Genomic DNA, 18,618 nt, shown 5'->3' with positions numbered 1-18,618 from the left:
ATTCATGTTTTAGATTTAAAGGACAGTACCTGCCCATTCTTTTATAGACTTCATATTTCTTCTTGGTTCCTGTTGTTATTTTATGGTTCATCTGTTTATTTAGCAAATACTTGTCATCTAGCTTGTATGCAGAGAAATAATAATCTCCTTTGACTTGCATTGTTCTTTTGGTTTCAAAATGTGATTCACATTCACTGCCATGGCTAATCTTCACAAAACCCTAAAGAAGTAGGCTTAATCAGTGGTGGTATTCTTCGTGTTCCAGTAGAAAAAACTGAGGCCCAGAGAGGTTAAGCATTTTGGTAAGGCCACTCAGCAAGAACATTTCAGAATCCGGGTTTATAATCCAGTCACAGACTCAGACTAGCCTTTTCTTGCTGCCCTCCTCCTGTCATTTATTACAGCCTCCACTGCTCACCCCACTTCTACCCCCTTAAGTTTGGAAAGTGAGTTATAGAACCTGCCTAAAAGGTAAGGGTTATGGTGGGGGCATGGTTTAGATTTTTTTACAAACTGGGAGGAAGGGTTGGGTGAGTGATTCAAAGGACCCAGCTCCTTTCCTGTGAACACCCTTCTTGGTTTGGCTGCTTAGTTTATTTGCCAGGTAGTAGACTCCCAACTACTGCATGAGGCAGCCTCAGATACCATTTGTGGATTCTAGCTAGGAGGCAAAATCATGCTTTAAAAATAGCCAAGCCCTGGCCAGTTTGGCTCAGCAGTTAGAGTGTCGGCCTGCGGTCCAGAGAGACCCGAGTTCGGTTCCTGCTAAGGGCACATACCTCAGTTGCAGTTTGTCCCCGGCCCTGGTTGGATTGTGCTGGTGGCAGCCACTCGATGTGTCCCATTCACATCGATGTTTCTCTCTCTCTCTCTCTCTCTCTCTCTCTCTCTCTCTCTTTCTCCCTCCCACTCTATCTGAACAAAATATGGAAAAATGTCCTCGGGTGAGGATTAAAAAATAAGTAAGTAAATAAATAAATACATAAATAAATAAAAAATAGCCAAGGAGCCCAGCCAGTGTGGCTCAGTGGATTGAGTGTCATTCCATGGACTGAGAGGTCCTGGTTGGATTGGGCTTCAGGCTCGGTCCCCAGTAGAGGGCGTGTGGAAGGCGGCCAATTGATGTTTCTTTCTCACATCCATGTTTCCTTCTCACATCGATGTTTCTATCTCCCTCCCTTCCTCTCTCTCTAGAAAATCAATAAAAACATATTTTTGTTTTTATTTAGTTATTTATTTAATCCTCACCCGAGGACATTTTTCCATTTATCTTTAGACAGATTAGGAGGGTGAGAGACAGAGAGAGAGAGAGAGAGAGAGACATCGACTGGTTGTCTCCCTCACGACCCCCACCAGGGCTGTGGATGAACCGCAACCAAAGTACATGCCCTTGGCCGAAATCGAACACGGGTCTCATTGGTCCGTGGGCTGATGCTCTTCTAACCGCTGAGCCACACTGGCCAGAGCTAAAAACATTAAAATATGTATATATCCAAGGCCCCAAGAAAAAAGTGCTCTCCAGAGTGAGGGAGTGCCAACAATGAGACTAAGTAACTCATGTTGAGAGTTAGTCCCAGCTCTGCTGTAACGTGGATGTCAGGTAAACTTCTTGACCTCCCTGAGCCAGTTTCTTCATCTTCAAAATGGGAGTATTTTGATAATTACCCTCCCACCCCAAACACGGTTTTATTTTCTCTGGCAAGGGTGGGGCCGTTGGCTTCAGAAACATTTACAAGGGTGGCCCCTGGTGGAAGAAGTGAAAACTGCAGCTTGGTCATCATGGGTGGCTTTAGGGCTTTCTGGCCCAGATCTGATCCTCATGAATGGAAAGGTGTCTAGCTATGTAAAATATGCACAAGAGCAGGCATTTTATAAAAGATCACTTGGACAAAATAGAAATTTCACTGGATGAATGAAGGGCAGTTATTTGAAAGGGAGGAAAACAGGTCAACTTGAAAGTTTCCCAGAACAAATTGTTTTATCTATGGTTCCCTCTGCCTGGAAGGCTCTTGAGCCAGGTTTCTATAGGACTGGCTCCTTTAGGCTCAGCTCAGATACCTCCACCTCAGAGAGGCCTGCCCTCACTATCCAATAATAAGTTAAGCTTTTCCCAAACCTCCCTGTCCCCCTGTCATTCTTGTAGACCCTCTTTAATTCCTTTATATCTACTAACATTGATTACTATGTGAAATTTTTAATTTTAGTATTTGTCCATCTCTTTCACAATAGTATAATCTTAATAAGAGCAGGTGTCTTGTCTATCTTGTTCACAGTTTTGTTCTCAATGCCCAGCACAGTTTCTAACTTATAGTTTGGTGGAAACTTGATGAATGAGTCCTTTGGAACTCTGATGTTTAGTGTAGAACTTTTCACCACAGCGTCTCCAGCTTTGGATATTAATACTTTAATAACTAAAGTTTTTTATGATTTTTAAAATCCTCACCAGAGGATATGTTTATTGATTAGAGAGAGAGAGAGAGAGAGAGAGAGAAACATTGATGTATCAGTGTGAGAGAAAAACATCAATCAGTTGCCTCCCATACATTCCCCAACCAGGGATCCAACCTGCAACCTTTCTGATGCTCCAACCAACTGAGCCACACAGCCAGGGCAACTAAAGTATTTTAAAACTAGTTTTGTCTTTAAGCCATTGGTCATAAGTTTCCTCACCCAAATTGTCCTTCTCTGCCTTTTGCATCTGACTTGCCTCCCTGTATGATCAAGTTGAAGAGTCCTATCTCCATTGTCTTCCTAACTGACAGTGATCAATTTCTCCTCTGTGCCTCCTGCAAGCAGGAATTACCTCTCAGTGTCTCAGATAATAAGCATATAATCAGCACTCAGTAAATATCTACAGTTATCAATGTCTTTTATGGAGTTCTCACAGGGGTTGAATAAATTATAAACCAAAGCTACATTTGTTTTTAAATTTTTATTTAACAAACTTTAATATAGTGTTTCTGTGATAAGCACTGTTTTGTGTATCTTAAAACAACCTTAGTAGGTAGTTACTATTGTTCCCTTCTTTCTATAGATGGGTAAACTGAGGTACAGAGAAATTAAATAACTCTTCCAAGGTCACAGAGCTAATAAGCAGAGCTGGGACTTAAACCCAGAAAGATTGGTCCAGAGTCTATACTCTTAACCATTATGCCATACTGTCTCTCTCTCTTATTTGCCACTATTTATTTAAATATAACCTAGCCATCGCTTCTGACTGTACCATGGTCTCTAACTCTGGAACTCAATAGGTATTCTGTCTCCATTGTTTTAGGGGTCTGTTTTCATATTATGGAGAGCATCTGAAAAGCAGAAGCCCCTTTTTACTGTTATTGAAAATGAGAAATTACTTTCTAGACAGGTTACTGTTGCACTTATAAGTAGATAAGGAAAAAACAAAAGCAGACAACAATAAAGTCGCCTTCAAATTGTGAAGAACACGATGATATTGACTGCTCTGATATCTTTGCTGTTGTGCCACCAGACCATGGTTTGTTTTGTTTGTGCTTATTTTCTGTTGTCAGGCTTTTGGTGGGTTAGTCCAGTTTGCTTTTTAGAGTAGGAATGTGCTTGTTTTTAAATTGCCCAGTTTCTTAATCACTGTTATTTGTACCCTGCAGTGAGTTTTGAAGGATGTACCGGTCAACCAAGGACCATCTATGTTTCTGATGACACCAGATTCAAAGTGGGCACGGATGGTGTGCTTACGGTCAAACGGCCTTTACAACTACATCATCCAGAGATGAGTTTTCTTGTTCATGCCTGGGACTCCACCCGCAGGAAGCTCTCCACCAAAGTGACACTGAAGGCAGCAGTGAGCGACCACCATCGCCATCGTCATCGTGTATGTTGTAGTGTTTCTTGAAAGTCCACTATTATTTTAGTCTGCTTCCTAATCCAGGTTTCTCTACTTGGCACCATTCAGATTTGGGGCAGGATAATTTTTTGTCTTATGGCTGTCCCATACACTGGGCTGTGTAGCAGCATTCCTGTCTTAACCCACTAGATGCTATTTGCACTCCCTAGTTGTGACAATCACAAATGTCTTTAGACACTGCCATTGTCCTCTGGGGGACAAAATAGCCCCCAGTTACGAAGCTTGGTCTAACTGAACTAATTCTTTTGGGGAATTTTTTTTGTTGCTGTTGGGTAGAGAGGGATCAGGTGGAATGATGGCAAGATGCCACTTTTATTTCTGCGGTAGTGTAGAATAGTGGGCAAGGGCATGGGCTCTGTCTGGAATTGAATCCCAGCCCTGCCATTTACCACCTGAGAAAACATGTGGGAGTTATTTAATCTCTCCATGCTTGAATGTCCTTATCTGTAAAATGGAGATAATAATGACTACATGAATTAATACATGTGAAATGCTAGAACCATGCTAGGCATATAATGACTCAGTAATTGTTAACTGTTCTTATTATTCCCTTTCTGGAGGAAGAATGAGTAAGAGGTTAATTCTCTGATCATTTTGCTCTTTGTATTCCTAGAATGGGAAGAATCAGTGGGAAGCTTTTGCCCCATTGGACTGTAATCTACACAAGATCCTTCCCCATTATATTGCAGTGTCTGGCCCTGGTATGAGTCTGGCACATACTAGGAGGCCAGTAAATATTCACAAACAAATGGACCACCCATAAATGTTAGGATGTATGCCTGGCCAGTTCCTTGGCAAGAATGTTTCTGGGAATTATTACCCAAAAGCCAAATGCTTTTGCCAGTTTCTAAACTGCTCCCATGGTGCATCCAACCAAAATGTCTCTCTGGAAGCCATTCTAGTTGTATTTTGCTACTTCCTTGGAAGTGTGGAATGGGTTCTAAGTGCCACGGCCTTTCAAGGCGGGCTCCTGTTTTTCTTCCCAAAGACTCCTGAGATTCTGGAAACTTAATAGTCCTGATAGGTTGAATTTTTTCTTCCTGGTGTAATTGGACAGACCAGAAAAATGAGGAACTTAGTAGAATTATATTAACATAGCTCCCTGACTAAGTCTTCAATTGACTCTGTCATTCATATAAGTTCAGCACAGTGAGTTCTTACTGGGCAGCTATGCATGAAAGCCTCTTGTGACCAAAGACAGTTTTGAGCTTTGTTTTTCAACTTTTCCTCCTCACCTTTGCCTCTTCCTCCATGTTTGCTGATTGTGATTAGGTTCAAATACACGTTGTAGAAAAACACAAATCACATTGGTTTGTGCAAAATACACTATTTCTCTTTCAAGTTAAGGAAATCCAAGTTAAGGGTTAGTAAGGAGAGTCCACAGTCATCCAGAGCCCAGGCTCCTCTTTTTCTTTCTGTTCTGTCATCCACAGTGCATGGTTTCAATCCTCAAGGATACCTCGTGACCCAAGATGGCTGTTGGAGCTCCAGCAATCACAATTTTATTCTAGGTGACAAGAATGAGAAAGGGAGGAAGCACAAAAATGCATTGCTTAATTGTCCGGCTGCCTTTTTAAGAAAATTTTGTGGACTTTTGAAGCAACACTTCTGCTTATACTTCATTTGCTACAACTTGTCCTCATGGCCACCCAAAGCTGCAAGTGTAGTATAGGAAATGTAGTATTTTACTTGGGTACATTGCTAGATACAAAATTTACATAATATATGGAGAAAGACAGAAAGAGGTATTTTGGTTTTTGGTTTTTTTTAATAATATACATAATTTTATTACAAATTAAAAAAAAATGCAACAGTAGAAAATCCAAAATTTACTATTGATTCTAATTTCTATAAGTTTGTTGTGCTACCATACACAAGTCAAGAATTAAAGAAACCATTAAATATTTAGAAACATTTAACATCAGAAGCCTTAAAATCTAACTGTATGTAGTAGCCGCTCAAAAAGCTACAACCTGCATTTTTATAAAAGTATTTTCTCTACAAAAAATCTTAGCTGTACAAAAATCTGTACAGTTTTTATACTGAAGCTAATATTGAGCTGCACTTGAATTCACATTCTTTTCTTTTTTATCCTCACCTGAGGACATTTTTCTATTTTTTGTTCAGATAGAGTGGGGAGGGAGAGGGAGAGGGGGAGGGGAAGAGAGAGAGTGAGAGAGAGAGAGAGAGAGAGAGAGAAACATTGACGTGAAAGGGACACATCAAGTGGTTGCCACCCGCCTGACCCAACCAGGGCCGGGACAAACTGCAACCGAGGTACATGCCGCCAGCAGGAACCGAACCCGGGCCTCTCTGGACTGCAGGCTGACGCTCCACCGCTGAGCCAAACTGGCCAGGGCAGAATTCACATTCTTAGCAAAACAGTTGCCTGAGAGCACACACACATACTCCACACATCATTATAGGATAGCCATTTATTTTTCATCTTCCTCCTCTTCCTCCTCCTCATCTTCCTCTTCTTCCTCCTCCTCCTCCTCCTCATCTTCTGGTTCATTCTTCTTCTTTGAGCCTGTTGGCCTGCCAGGGCCCTTCTTTCCCACTTCACTTTTGCCCTTGGCACAGTATGTGGCAATATCCTTTTCATATTTCTCTTTTAGCTTAGCTGCTTTTTGTTCATATGGTTGCTTATCTTTGGCTGACTGTTCAGACCACATTTCATCCAATTTCTTTGCAATATCCCCAATGGATAAACCAGGGTGTTCACTTTTGATCTTTGGGCGATGTTCAAAGCAAAACAGGAAGAAGGCAGATGAAGGCCTTTTATGCTTTTAGGAGCATTGAGATCTTTTTTCTTTCCTTCCTTATCACCTTTGGGAGGAACTTAATTTTTCATCTCCCGGTCATAGCGAGCTTTGTCACTCTTTGCCATATCTTCAAACTTTGACTTTTCCTTTGCAGACATGGTCTTCCATCTCTCCAAGCATTTCTTGGAGAATTCAGAAAAATTGACGGAAGAGTCGGGGTGTTTCTTCCTGTGTTCTTCCTGGCAGGTCTGGTGGTAGGTGTTCCTCTGAGTCCCGCTGTGCAGCCGGGTACGTCTGAGACACTTCCCTTGCTGGGCTCCAGCATGAACTGGTTTATCCGGTATTTTTGTTTTTAAATAAGAAAGGAAGAGTGGGGTATTGAGTGGTAGGTGGCAACTCTGCCATAGCTGGTTTGAAGTTTACTTTGCTTTGTCTCTAGTTGAAGGAACCTCAGTGGTCCTACTTGTTTTAAACCTCTCTTTTAATTCATGTAAGAAAAATATTTTTTTAGAATAGATCTTATATGTATATTAAAACACCACCTTGTACACCCTAAATATATATAATTTTTTTTTCTTTTTCTTTTCTTTTTTTTTTTAAATCTTTATTGTTGAATGTAAAATGTATTACAGATGTTCCACATTTTTCCCTCATTGACCCCCTCCTTCCCACTCCCACCCCCCTCCCGCCTTTTCCCACACTATTGTCTGTGTCCATTGGTTATGCATATAAGTTCTTTGGTTTATTTCTTCCCACCACCCCTCCAACCCCTTTCCCTTTGAGGTTTGTCAGTCTAGCAATGAATTTGTACTTCTTAATCTCTTCACCTTTTTCACCCATTCCCCCAACCCCCCTCCCATCTGGCAACCAACAAAATTTCTCTGTATCTATGAGAATGTTTCTGTTTGCTTGTTCATTTTGTTTGTAGACTCAATTGTTGATAGATATGTATTCATTGCCATTTTGTTTGTTCATATATTTTATCTTTTTCTTCAAAAAGACCCTTCATCATTTCATATAATAATGGTTTGGTGGTGATGAACTCCTTTAACTTTTTCTTATCTGGGAAAGTCTTTATATGGCCATCGATTCTAAATGACACTTTGCAGGATAGAGTAATCTTGGTTGTAGGTTCTTGCTTTTCATCACTCTGAATATTTCTTGCCACTCCCTTCTGGCCTGCAAAGTTTCTTTTGAGAAATCAGCTGACAGCCTTATGGGAACTCCCTTGTAGGTAACTGGCTGCCTTTCTCTTGCTGCTTTTAAGATTCTTCTCTTTGTCTTGAACCTTTTGCATTTTGATGATGATGTGTCTTGGTGTGGGCCTCTTGGGGTTCATCTTGTTTGGGACTCTCTGTGCTTCCTGGACTTATATGTCTGTTTCCTTCACCAAGTTAGGAAAGTTTTCTGCCATTATTGTTTCAAACAGGTTTTCGATTTCTTGTTCTCGCTCTTCTCCTTCTGGCACCCCCAAGATGTGAATGTTGGCACGCTTGAAGTTGTCCCAGAGACTCCTTACACTATCCTCATTTTTTTGGATTCTTTTTTCTTTATGCTGTTCTGATTGGGTGTTTTTTGCTTCCTTATATTCCAAATCGATGGTTTGCTTCTTGGATTTACGTACGCTACTATTGAATCTGTGTAAATTATTCTTTATTTCAGTTAGTGCCTCCTTCAATTCTGACTGTGCATCCATAATTTCTGACTGGTCCTTTTTTATGCTCTTGAGGCCCTCACTAAGTTCATTGGGCATCCTTATAAGCAGTATTTTGAACTCAGCATCTGTTAGGTTGCTTATCACCATTTCACTTAGTTCTTTTCTTGGGGTTTTGTTCTGTTCTTTCATTTGGGACCTGTTTCTTTGTCTCCTCATTTTGGCTGCCTCCCTGTGTTTGTTTCTGTGTATTACTTAACGAGAGGTATGGGGCTAGCTGAGACCATACCTCGTTCTGCTTGTTTGAAAGAATTTAGGAAAAGCCTGAAGCAGGATCCAAGACAGGCCAATCCTATGGTTAAGCAAGTGGCAACAGCTTGGGTGGGCCTGAAAGTTGGGTGGGGTAGGGCGGGGCCTCCAGGAATCACCAGGGCGGGGCTACCAGTGTGAGCCAGGTTGCTGGAGTCCCAGATATGGCAACTGTCTGCCGCCCCCAGGAAGGGCTCACCAAAGGAACAAAGGCCTCTGACAGCACATTTGTCCCGGAGAAAGCCCCCCCTCCAGCCCTCGCTCCAGTGCCAAACAGCTCAGTTCTTCCTTGTATGTCTCTGGTGCCCCTCAAGCTGCCTCCCCTCCAAGCTTAGAGGGAGAAAGTCCGATAAGTTCATGAGCAGGCCCTTTAAGGAGCTGCCTGGGACCCCAGCCGCCTCAGCCTCCCTGAGCCTCAGTTCCTGCTGGTTTTTCCAGCCAGAAGTTATGGGGATTCTCTTCCTGGCACTGGAACCCTGAGTGGGGCACCTGGTGTGGGACAGGGATCCCTCAGTCCTCAGAGAGGACCTTTCCAGCCTAGGTGTCCTCCTGATTTTTATCTGCCACACGTGGGTGTGGGACCAGACCTCGAGCCTCCGCCCCTCCTACCAGTCTGGATGCGGCTGCTGCTTTAATCCCGTAGTTGTAGGACTTCCGTTCAGCTCGATTTCAGGCGGTTTTGAATGATGGTTGTTCTGTAGTTTAGTTGTAACTTTGATGTGGTTGTGATACCGTGTTTACCTACGCAGCCATCTTGACAGGAAGTCCAATATATATAATTTTTATTTGCCAATTATACCTAAATAAAGCTGAGGGAAAAATAAGACTAGATCTAAATTTTCAGTTCTTTCCCTTTGTGTGAGTTTTCTCAATCTAGTGCATCCTTTTTTTCTGAGGGTCTAATTCTATGTTTAGTATGTTTAGGCACAATTCCCTTTAATTTTATACATGAAGATGTTATGTTTTGCCAGCACAGTATTCATCATTTTTATTGTCATCCTCTGAAAATATTCTATAACCCTGATGTCAGCAAGGCATGGTCCTTGTCTTCCTCTCTAGTAGGGCAAATGATTCACTCATCAATGCCTGTTCACCATCATGACTGAGAAAGACAGTTGTTTTTAGGCTTAGGTTACAGTGTTGACAGTCAGTTTAATACTTGTTTCTGTGCTGGGGTCAAGTCCTAAACTTGACTTCATTAAAACCATAACTCAGAGTTTTCCAACCAGTTCAACTATCATCTCCATCATTGTCATTTATTGAGCACTTACTATGTTTCAGACATGATTTGTAATATTAGTATCTTATTTCATCAAAGAACTCTAGGTACTAATATTATAGGTGTAGGTACTAATATTATCCCCATTCTTAGACATTAAGAAACTGTGGGACAGAGAAGTTAAATAATCTGCCCAGGAGATAGAGGTGCCACAGTGAGGATTCAAAGCTAGGCAGCCTGGCTCCAGAGCCTGCCCTTGGCCCCAGCAGGACTGCTTCTCTAGGAGATGAATATGAGGATGAGGATGGTATGTGTGTGTGTGCGTCCAGTATGCAGAATTGGGAAGAATTTTGTGATTATATCTGGTCACATCTTATGTCTGTCTTGTTCACTTTGAGTCATTTAAAAAGCGAACAGTGATCAGTGACTATGTAGATGGTGGGAGATGAAATTGTCTTCTGGAACCTTGACAGTGTTACCACTAATCACTTTAAAACACTTAAACAATTTGGAAGATTTTTTCTTTCATCTTCAACTATCTTATTTCCCTGTGTATGCATAAAGTTATCATTATCGCACATGATAACTGTTCAATACAAGTCTCAACAGGTGTTTTTGGTTTCTACCCAACAGCTTCTATTAGAACAAATGGACACCATATAGATATAATGACACCATGAGATTAAGGGATTTGTATTGATCACAAAGTAGTTGTTAGCACCAATCCCAAAACTGACTTATTTTGACTGATAACTCCACTTTGGGGACCTATAACCATAGATAAAACATAAAGGAAAAGAAGTTAAAGCACAAGAATATCCAGTTGCTGAAAAAGTTCTGATACAAAATCATTGGAGTATAATGTTCTATTAAAAATAACAAGTGTGACCAAGTTAGTGTGGCTCAGTGGACTGAGCATTGTCCCATGTACTGAGAGGTCTTGGTTCGATTCCTGGTCAGGACACATGCCCAGGTTGCAGGCTTAATCCCCAGTACGGATCATGCAGGAGGAAGCTGATCAGTGGTTCTCTCTTACATCGATGTTTCTCTGTATCTCTAAAAAAATCAATAAAAACATATTTTTTTAAAAAAGTGTGATACAGCCCTGGCCGGTTTGGCTCAGCGGTTAGAGCGTCGGCCTGCGGTCCTGAGAGACCCGGGTTCGGTTCCCGCTAAGGGCGCGTACCTCGGTTGCAGTTTGTCCCCGGCCCTGGTCGGTTGTGCGGGTGGCAGCCACTCGATGTGTTCCTTTCACATCGATGTTTCTCTCTCTCTCTCTGTTCCTCTCTCTCCCTCCCACTCTACCTGAACAAAAAATGGAAAAATGTCCTCGGGTGAGGATAAAAAAAAAAAAAAAAAAAAAAAAAAAAAAAAAAAAAAAGTGTGATACATATATATGCATAGGCTATGGACACAGATAATAGTGTGGTGAAGACCTGAGCAGGGGCTGGGTAGAGGGATGCAAAGGTGAGGGGGAATGAGGGACATCTGTAATAATGTCACCAATAATAATAAAAAAAAAAAAGACAGGTGTGATTCCTAAAGTATATGATTGCCTAACTACTATGCTGTATATCTGAAACTAATACAAAATAATATTGAATGTAAATTGTAATTGAAAAGTAAACTTAAAAACATGACAGGTATGATATTGTAGGCTTGAAATAACTTGTAAAATAATAGCAAACCCACAAACCTATAATCGTGCATGCATAATGATTACTTGAACTCTGGACAGTAAGAAAAATCCAAAGAGAGCACTTTATTATGGCAAAAGGGTTCTTTGGGTTTTCTTTTGGCTGTTAATTTTGTTATTAACTTAAAACCACAGGCTGCCCCAGAAGTATGAAGATGCTGACTGGATAGGTTGGACTGTTTGGACTGCATTTTCTCTCATGAATTATCTCATTTTGTTCTTCATTTCTTTTCCTTTTAGGACTCTCTCCCTGAAATCCAGGCAGAAGCGCTCACCTTTCCTGAATCCCACCATGGTCTCAGAAGACAGAAGAGAGACTGGGTTATTCCTCCTATCAGCTGCCCAGAAAATGAGAAAGGCCCATTTCCTAAGAATCTGGTTCAGGTAGAGAAGGATGTTCTTTATTTCTTTGGGAGGAATTTGGCAGAGAAGGACTAAAGAGAGGAAGGAGAAAGACCCAATGTAAGGATCCTTCCTTGCTAATTCAGTGTCTGTTTTGTCTTCAGATCAAATCTAACAGGGACAAAGAAACTCAAGTTTTCTACAGCATCACTGGCCAAGGAGCTGATGCACCCCCTGTTGGTGTGTTTATTATTGAAAGAGAAACAGGATGGCTAAAGGTGACGCAGCCTCTGGATAGAGAAGCAATTGCCAAGTACATAGTGAGTATCTCCAAGAAGTTTATTAATGATGAAATCCCTCCCTTCCAAAATTTTTTGGTCAACCCATGTTGGATTCCTAGATCAGATGCTCTGGACATATGAGGAGCTTAATTTGACACTTTAAGAACTATTGCTAGAAGAGAAATGACAGGAGAACCTGGACATGGTGGGGGGAGGTAACTTTTTTTTTTGATAAGGAATAAAGGGGGGAGAGTCTATATGTATCGTGCATAAGTCTAGACCCAAGATATCAATCTATTCTTGGAGCTAAAAGTCTCTGACCCTAATGGGGGAAAAAGGAGAAACATCTGTAATGAAAATAAATTAATAAAATTTTTTAAAAGTCTCTGACCCAAAGGAATGGGCCAGTGATGATGTTGGGGAGCAAAAACTATTTCTGGGCATTGGTAGCTATGTGAACTTAGGGAAGCTGGGAAGTAATGCATTGATGCCAAATGCAGAAAAATATGGGGGACATAATAGAATGGAGTGGCCAGAGCAAATTTTACCTTGCTTTGAAGAAGTCAGAGTTTTAGGCTTTCAACTTTATCTCCTAGGTCTGGCTCCCCTGCCCTTATGTGGGGAATGAGAGCTCTGACATGGTGGGTTTATTCTCTAGCCCACAGGTCTTAACATATTGTGACCTAAATCAGTGTCATGACCTCATTGAAGCAGCAGCATATATGTGAGAAAAGGCCTTTGTTGTGGTTTCCATATACTCGGGCCTTGGAGGGTGGGATGGATGGGGACACCAGGTGGAATCCCATTCTCCTCTGGTTGGGCCACTTCTCTCATTTCTTTCCTCTTTGGGGCCCAAGTAACCCTCACTTGGCTCTTGCAGCTCTTCTCTCATGCTGTGTCTTCAAATGGGAATGCGATTGAGGATCCAATGGAGATTGTGATCACAGTGACAGACCAGAATGACAACAGACCCGAATTCACTCAGGCTGTCTTTGAGGGTTCTGTCATGGAAGGTGCTCTCCCAGGTAATGATGAGCCAAATGCCCAGAAAGATACTTAGATTCTTCTGACCCCAAGTGTCGGGGCTGGCGTTTGGGGTCAGGCCGCTCACAGGGACAGAACTTCTTTGAAAGCCATTGCGTGTGTGCTGTGCATGTGCATGTAGCACCCTACCTGTAAAAACATCTATAAAATAGGAGCAGTTTAAAAACAACCTTCCCTGACAAAACAGATTCTTACCAGTAGTTTAAGCCCCTTATACAATTTTCTTGATCATATTTTTTTCTCTTTCCCATAGAGGTGACACTGCCCTTATCGTTGTGATAATTATTCCCTTGTTTTTTAAAATTTATCTTCTACCATGTGTATATTTACCCCTAGATAATATCTTGTTAGTTTTGCCTACTTCTTCATGTGACAAACTTGTTTTCAAGGTGGTCGAACCAGTTGCACTCCCATCAGCATTGTATATCCTGGAAATATTAGACTTTTTAGCTTTAGTCGATGTATAATTGTATCTCAGTGCAATTTAACATTGCATTTCTCTGATTATTAACAGGCTAAGCATCTTATATGTTTGTTAGCCATTTGAGTTTCTTCTTGATGGCTTATCTATTCAAGTCTCTTGCCCTTTTATTCTCTTGAGCTAATTGTCTTTTTTCTATAAAGTCTTAGAGTTATTTAGATATTTTAGGAACCAGTCCTTTGTCGGTCACATGTGTTATAAATATTTTCTTCCATCTTGAAGGCAATGATCTTAAATGACCCATTATCTCAGGTGAAGCTGTGGCTGAGAAATCAGTTGCCAAAATCTTGGGATTTTTTTCCCTATTCTTTAGGCTATTCACTCAGTAGAAGAGACATGGCAAAATGTTTTAGTTTAAGGTTATTTATTCCCCATCTCCTCTTCGCCTCCACCCCTACCCAAAATAGCTGCTAGAAAAGCTGAGTTCTTAAAATCCCGCTCATCTGGTGGAAGGCTTCCTTCTTCCTGTAGCACTTTGGTAAGAAATTTGGAAATTAGCAGTCAGAAGAGCTATAAATAACATGGTATGTCCCTGGGGCCCTGCCTTTAACACTCTGGACACAGTTGAGTTGAGCAGCATTGATCAGACCCTGAAGTGCAGCTTGACTGAATCATCCTCTCCTTCGATGCTTCCAGGAACCTCCGTGATGCAGGTCACAGCTACAGACGCGGATGACGAAGTGAACACCTACAACGCCGCTATCGCTTATGCCATCGACAGCCAAGACCCTATGCTGCCTCATGACCACATGTTCACCATCAACAGGGACACAGGAGTCATCAGTGTGCTCACCACTGGGCTGGACCGTGAGGTTAGGTGGGGGAGAGATCCAGAGGATGTTGTGGGCAAATGCACATTAGCTAAATCCATGGACAATGTAAAACTCTGCTGAGGCCAGTTACCACCTATATGGTTGTGGTCTGAGCTTTGCGTCTAAACATCTGTCCAGAGGTTTTGTGCCTAGTGGACAGGCTGGTTGGTAGACCAGCATTTAAGCAGATGATAAAATATTTTGTTTCTGTACTATGGACTGTGCTGATGTGACTGTTGGTTCTAACTTGGGTGTGTTCGATTTCTCTGCAGAATTATCCCACCTATACCCTGGTGGTTCATGCTGCTGACCTTCAAGGTGATGGCTTAAGCACAACTGCAAAAGCTGTGATCACGGTCAATGACATCAATGACAACCCTCCCATCTTTGACCCAACCATGGTAATTCTGCAACTCCTTGATGGTTTCCAAAGAAAGGTCCTTTGTCACTTTACAAGTGCTTCTGAGTGAAGCCTTTGAAAACTTTCCTCCAACTAGTGAACTTTAAACTATGAAGTAAGCAGATTGGGGGGACAATTGTCTCTGCCTGGTGCGTATTGGTAAAATTTTGTGAAGTTACAAAAAAGCACCTACTGAATCCATGTTCTCGTACTGTGCATCTTGGTAGCAAATCTTACCAGGTTCTATTTATTCACTGAACAAAATAATTTCTGAGTTTATGCCAGGCACTATGTTAGGCCCTGGAGATATTATTACAAACAAGGTAGACAAAGATGCCATTCTCATGAAGTTCATAGTCTAGCTAGGGAGACATTAGACAACATAAATGGATAGTTGTGTGCAATTATATTAAATGAGGTCCAGGAGAAGGGGCTAAGCCACATGAAAGAACCTTAAACCTTATTGTATTAGTTAGAAATCAGTTCAATGATTAGTAACAGAGACTAGACTCGGGATTTAAACAAATAGGGTTGCCTTTTTTCTTGTGTCACAAAAATCCAGAGGTGGATAGTCCACTCTGTCGGTAGAGACCAAGCCTCCACTGTCTTGCTGTCCCACCATCCTTGGGGCATGATTTCCATCCTCAATGTCACCTTGTGGCCCATGATGGCTGCTGCAACTCCAGCCATATCTGTGCTTCATTCAGGAAGGCAGCAAGGGCAGAGGATGCAAAAGTCATTGCTGCTCTTTTTTCTGGGAAGAACATCCCACAAAGTTTATTTATATCTCATTAACAACTGCAAAGAAAGACTGGAAATATAGTATTTTATTCGGAAACATTGCTGCCTCCAACAATACAGCGAGTGAAGAAGAAGAGAATGAATATTCAGTAGGCAATTAGCAGTGACAGTGAGTAGCATTTATAGTAAGACTTGAAAGGAGGTTGGCAAATGTGGGACAAGGGAGGTTGGAAGAGTGTTGTAGGCAGAAGGATCAGCAAATGCAAAATCCTGAATCAAGAGGGAACTTGATGCTTTGCAAGAACTGTAAAACAGTGTAGTGAACCGAATGATGTTGGGTCCTACAGGACCTTGTAGACTGAGTTAAGAATTTTAGAATTTTAGAACTCAGTCAACAACTGGGCCAGAGTGTGCTGAGGGGCTCAGATAGCCAGGGCTTTGGAAAGCTACTTTAGGTATTCATGAAAGAGGATGCTCCTGAGTGCTAGCTGATCCACTGGCAGGAAATAAGGGCCCTGCTGGTTGAGTGACCACTTCCTCTGAGACTCTTCTCTAAACCTGGGCTCAGAAAGCATTCCCTTAGCCCCCTAACACCTGGTTTCACTGTCTCAGGATGTCCCATCTTCTCCTTTGTTCTGCAGTACCAGGGGCAGGTTCCTGAGAATGAGGCTGATGTCATAATTGCTACGCTCAAAGTGACTGATGCTGACGTCCCCAATACCCCGGCATGGAGGGCCATGTACACCGTATTAAATGATGAGGAGCAATTTGTTGTCACCACAGACCCAGTAACCAACGATGGCATTTTGAAAACAGCTAAGGTTTGTATGGTGCCTGGCAAGATGCAGAAACTGACAGCCCAGCTAGCTGCCCACTCCCTTGTCCCTGGTGTCTTCTCAGTAGATTAGCATGGCATTGGCACAGTAGGGATAGCTGGCTTTCCCAAGTTCTGTGTACCACTTGTGGTTTACAGTGACTCTTCAGGCTCCTGTAAGAAGTTAGGAAGCTCCTACCCAGCATCCTAAAATTGAAGAGGAAGTACCATCTGTTTTAATAGTCACTTCCCTTGAAACATTTGTCTATTGCCCATATTCATTTTGCAAATGAGAGCAAAAATGGTTTACTGGTCTCTGCTATTTTGCTGGGTTATTTTAGAAGTGGGTTAATTATGACTGTGTTTGAAAAATGTATTGGAAACTTGAAACTAAGAAGTTGAGTGATTATTATTATTATTGATTTAAGAGAGAAACATCAATTTGTTCTACTTATTTTTTTTAATACATTTTTATTGATTTTTTTTTTTTTTTTTTTTTTTTTTTTTTAGAGAGAGAGAGAGAAACATCAATTGGCTGCCTCCCACATGCCCCCTTCTGCAGATTGAGCCCGAAACCCAGGCATGTGCCCTGACAGGGAATCGAACTGGGATCTCTCAGTCCATGCAATGACGCTCAATCCACTGAGGCACACTGGCTGGGCTGTTCCACTTATTTATGCAGTCATTGGTTGATTCTTATATGTGCCCTGATCAGGGATCAAACCTGCAACCTTGGCATATTGGGACAATGCTCCAACCAACTGAGCTACCCAGCCAGGGCCTTGAGTAATTTTTTTGTTGAAGTTAGTCAGAGAGTTAACAGATCCCTGGATTAGCCCCAGAACTTTCACTTCCTCTTGAGCAAATGAGGAAACCCTTCACTTCCAAATTACTTAGTATATAATCTTATCTCCCTCTGTTGTTACTCTATCAACAGTAAAAAGAAATGAGTAATTTGAGTCCCTACTATACATAAGGCTTTCATAAAAGTTCCCAGTTTATTCCATATGGCACCTCTGTGAGGTAGTGCCTTTTAATACTTACTTAGCTATAGAAACAGACCCAAAGGTTAAGTTTCCCAAATCACACAGCTGGGAAATTTCCCAGCTGGGATTTGACCTGGTTGCTGACTGATTCTTTGAACTCCAAGTTCTTGCCACTAAAATCCCTGGGTTAGTGAGGAGGATAGCAGGACCTTCTGTCCATTTGCTATCTCATGGACAGCATGTTACACAGCATGTGAACATTCTTCCTGATCTTGACTTAACATACTAGTGTTTGTAACTGAAGCTTGCTGTTTGAGATTTCATGAGTCCATCTTTCTTCTTCTGGGGTTCTCAACTCTAATGCAACTAGATTTGAGGATCACGGGTACATTGCTCACTAAAAGCGATAGTTAAGTTTTTTTTCCTACTAACATAAAATTTTTTAAAACTCATTTTTTTCTGCTCTTTAGGGCTTAGATTTTGAGGCCAAGCAGCAGTACATTCTCTACATAGCAGTAAAGAATGAGGCCCCCTTTGAGGTCACTCTGTCCACTTCCACGGCCACTGTCACCGTGGATGTGCTGGATGTGAATGAAGCCCCCATCTTCATGCCTCTTCAAAAGAGAGTGGAGGTGCCTGAAGACTTTCCAGTGGGACAGGAAATCACATCCTACACTGCCCAGGATCCAGACACATTCATGGACCAGAAGATAACGTAAGTGTGGACTTTTTAACTGACTTGCAGCAACTGGGTGTGTGTATTTTCTATAGTTTATAGCATTTTATCATCATTGATCTGTGTAAGACCCTTCCTTCTCTCAATTGCGCGCACACACACACACACACACACACTTCTATCCTCATTCCCCACACCTTTTCCATTCCTTTCATAGCTAGCCATTCTAGGTATACCATGCTTCCTCTCTTTGAGTTCATGTAGTATAGCAGGAATGTGGTTTTAATAAGCATACATGGCATTGCTTATAAATAGTTTATTGTTCTTTTTAAACTTGAAGATACCTCTATAGTGTAAATTACAGCCAGAAATACTGAAAATACACATAAATCAAGAGCAACAGCGTTAGATTTTTTAGAGCTGGGTTTGACTAGGAAAAACTTTTAGAGCACAAACCCAAACATGGCATGTGTGTCTTGTAATTGTGTGGTTTCCAGGGGTAATAGAGGCCTTCCTCTGCT

The 18,618-nt window shown here is 41.6% G+C and overlaps 1 protein-coding gene and 1 pseudogene across 1 annotated transcript in view; one reads left to right on the top strand and one right to left on the bottom strand.

The window, feature by feature from the left end:
• CDH1 (cadherin 1) overlaps window positions 1-18,618 on the top strand; it is an 85,403-nt gene that overhangs the window by 53,736 nt on the left and 13,049 nt on the right. The window contains exons 3-10 of the mRNA XM_036275573.1: window positions 3,621-3,844; window positions 11,761-11,904; window positions 12,027-12,182; window positions 13,024-13,168; window positions 14,305-14,480; window positions 14,753-14,881; window positions 16,263-16,442; window positions 17,892-18,136. Coding sequence (XP_036131466.1) covers window positions 3,621-3,844; window positions 11,761-11,904; window positions 12,027-12,182; window positions 13,024-13,168; window positions 14,305-14,480; window positions 14,753-14,881; window positions 16,263-16,442; window positions 17,892-18,136 — 1,399 coding nt within the window. The remainder of the gene's footprint in view (window positions 1-3,620; window positions 3,845-11,760; window positions 11,905-12,026; window positions 12,183-13,023; window positions 13,169-14,304; window positions 14,481-14,752; window positions 14,882-16,262; window positions 16,443-17,891; window positions 18,137-18,618) is intronic.
• Window positions 6,313-9,852, bottom strand: LOC118638760 (annotated as a pseudogene).

Source organism: Molossus molossus, unplaced genomic scaffold, assembly GCF_014108415.1.
Source record: "Molossus molossus isolate mMolMol1 unplaced genomic scaffold, mMolMol1.p scaffold_m16_p_21, whole genome shotgun sequence".
Lineage (NCBI taxonomy): Eukaryota > Metazoa > Chordata > Mammalia > Chiroptera > Molossidae > Molossus > Molossus molossus.
The sequence above is the reverse complement of the archived record's forward strand: the minus strand, read 5'-3'. Positions and strand labels throughout refer to the sequence as shown.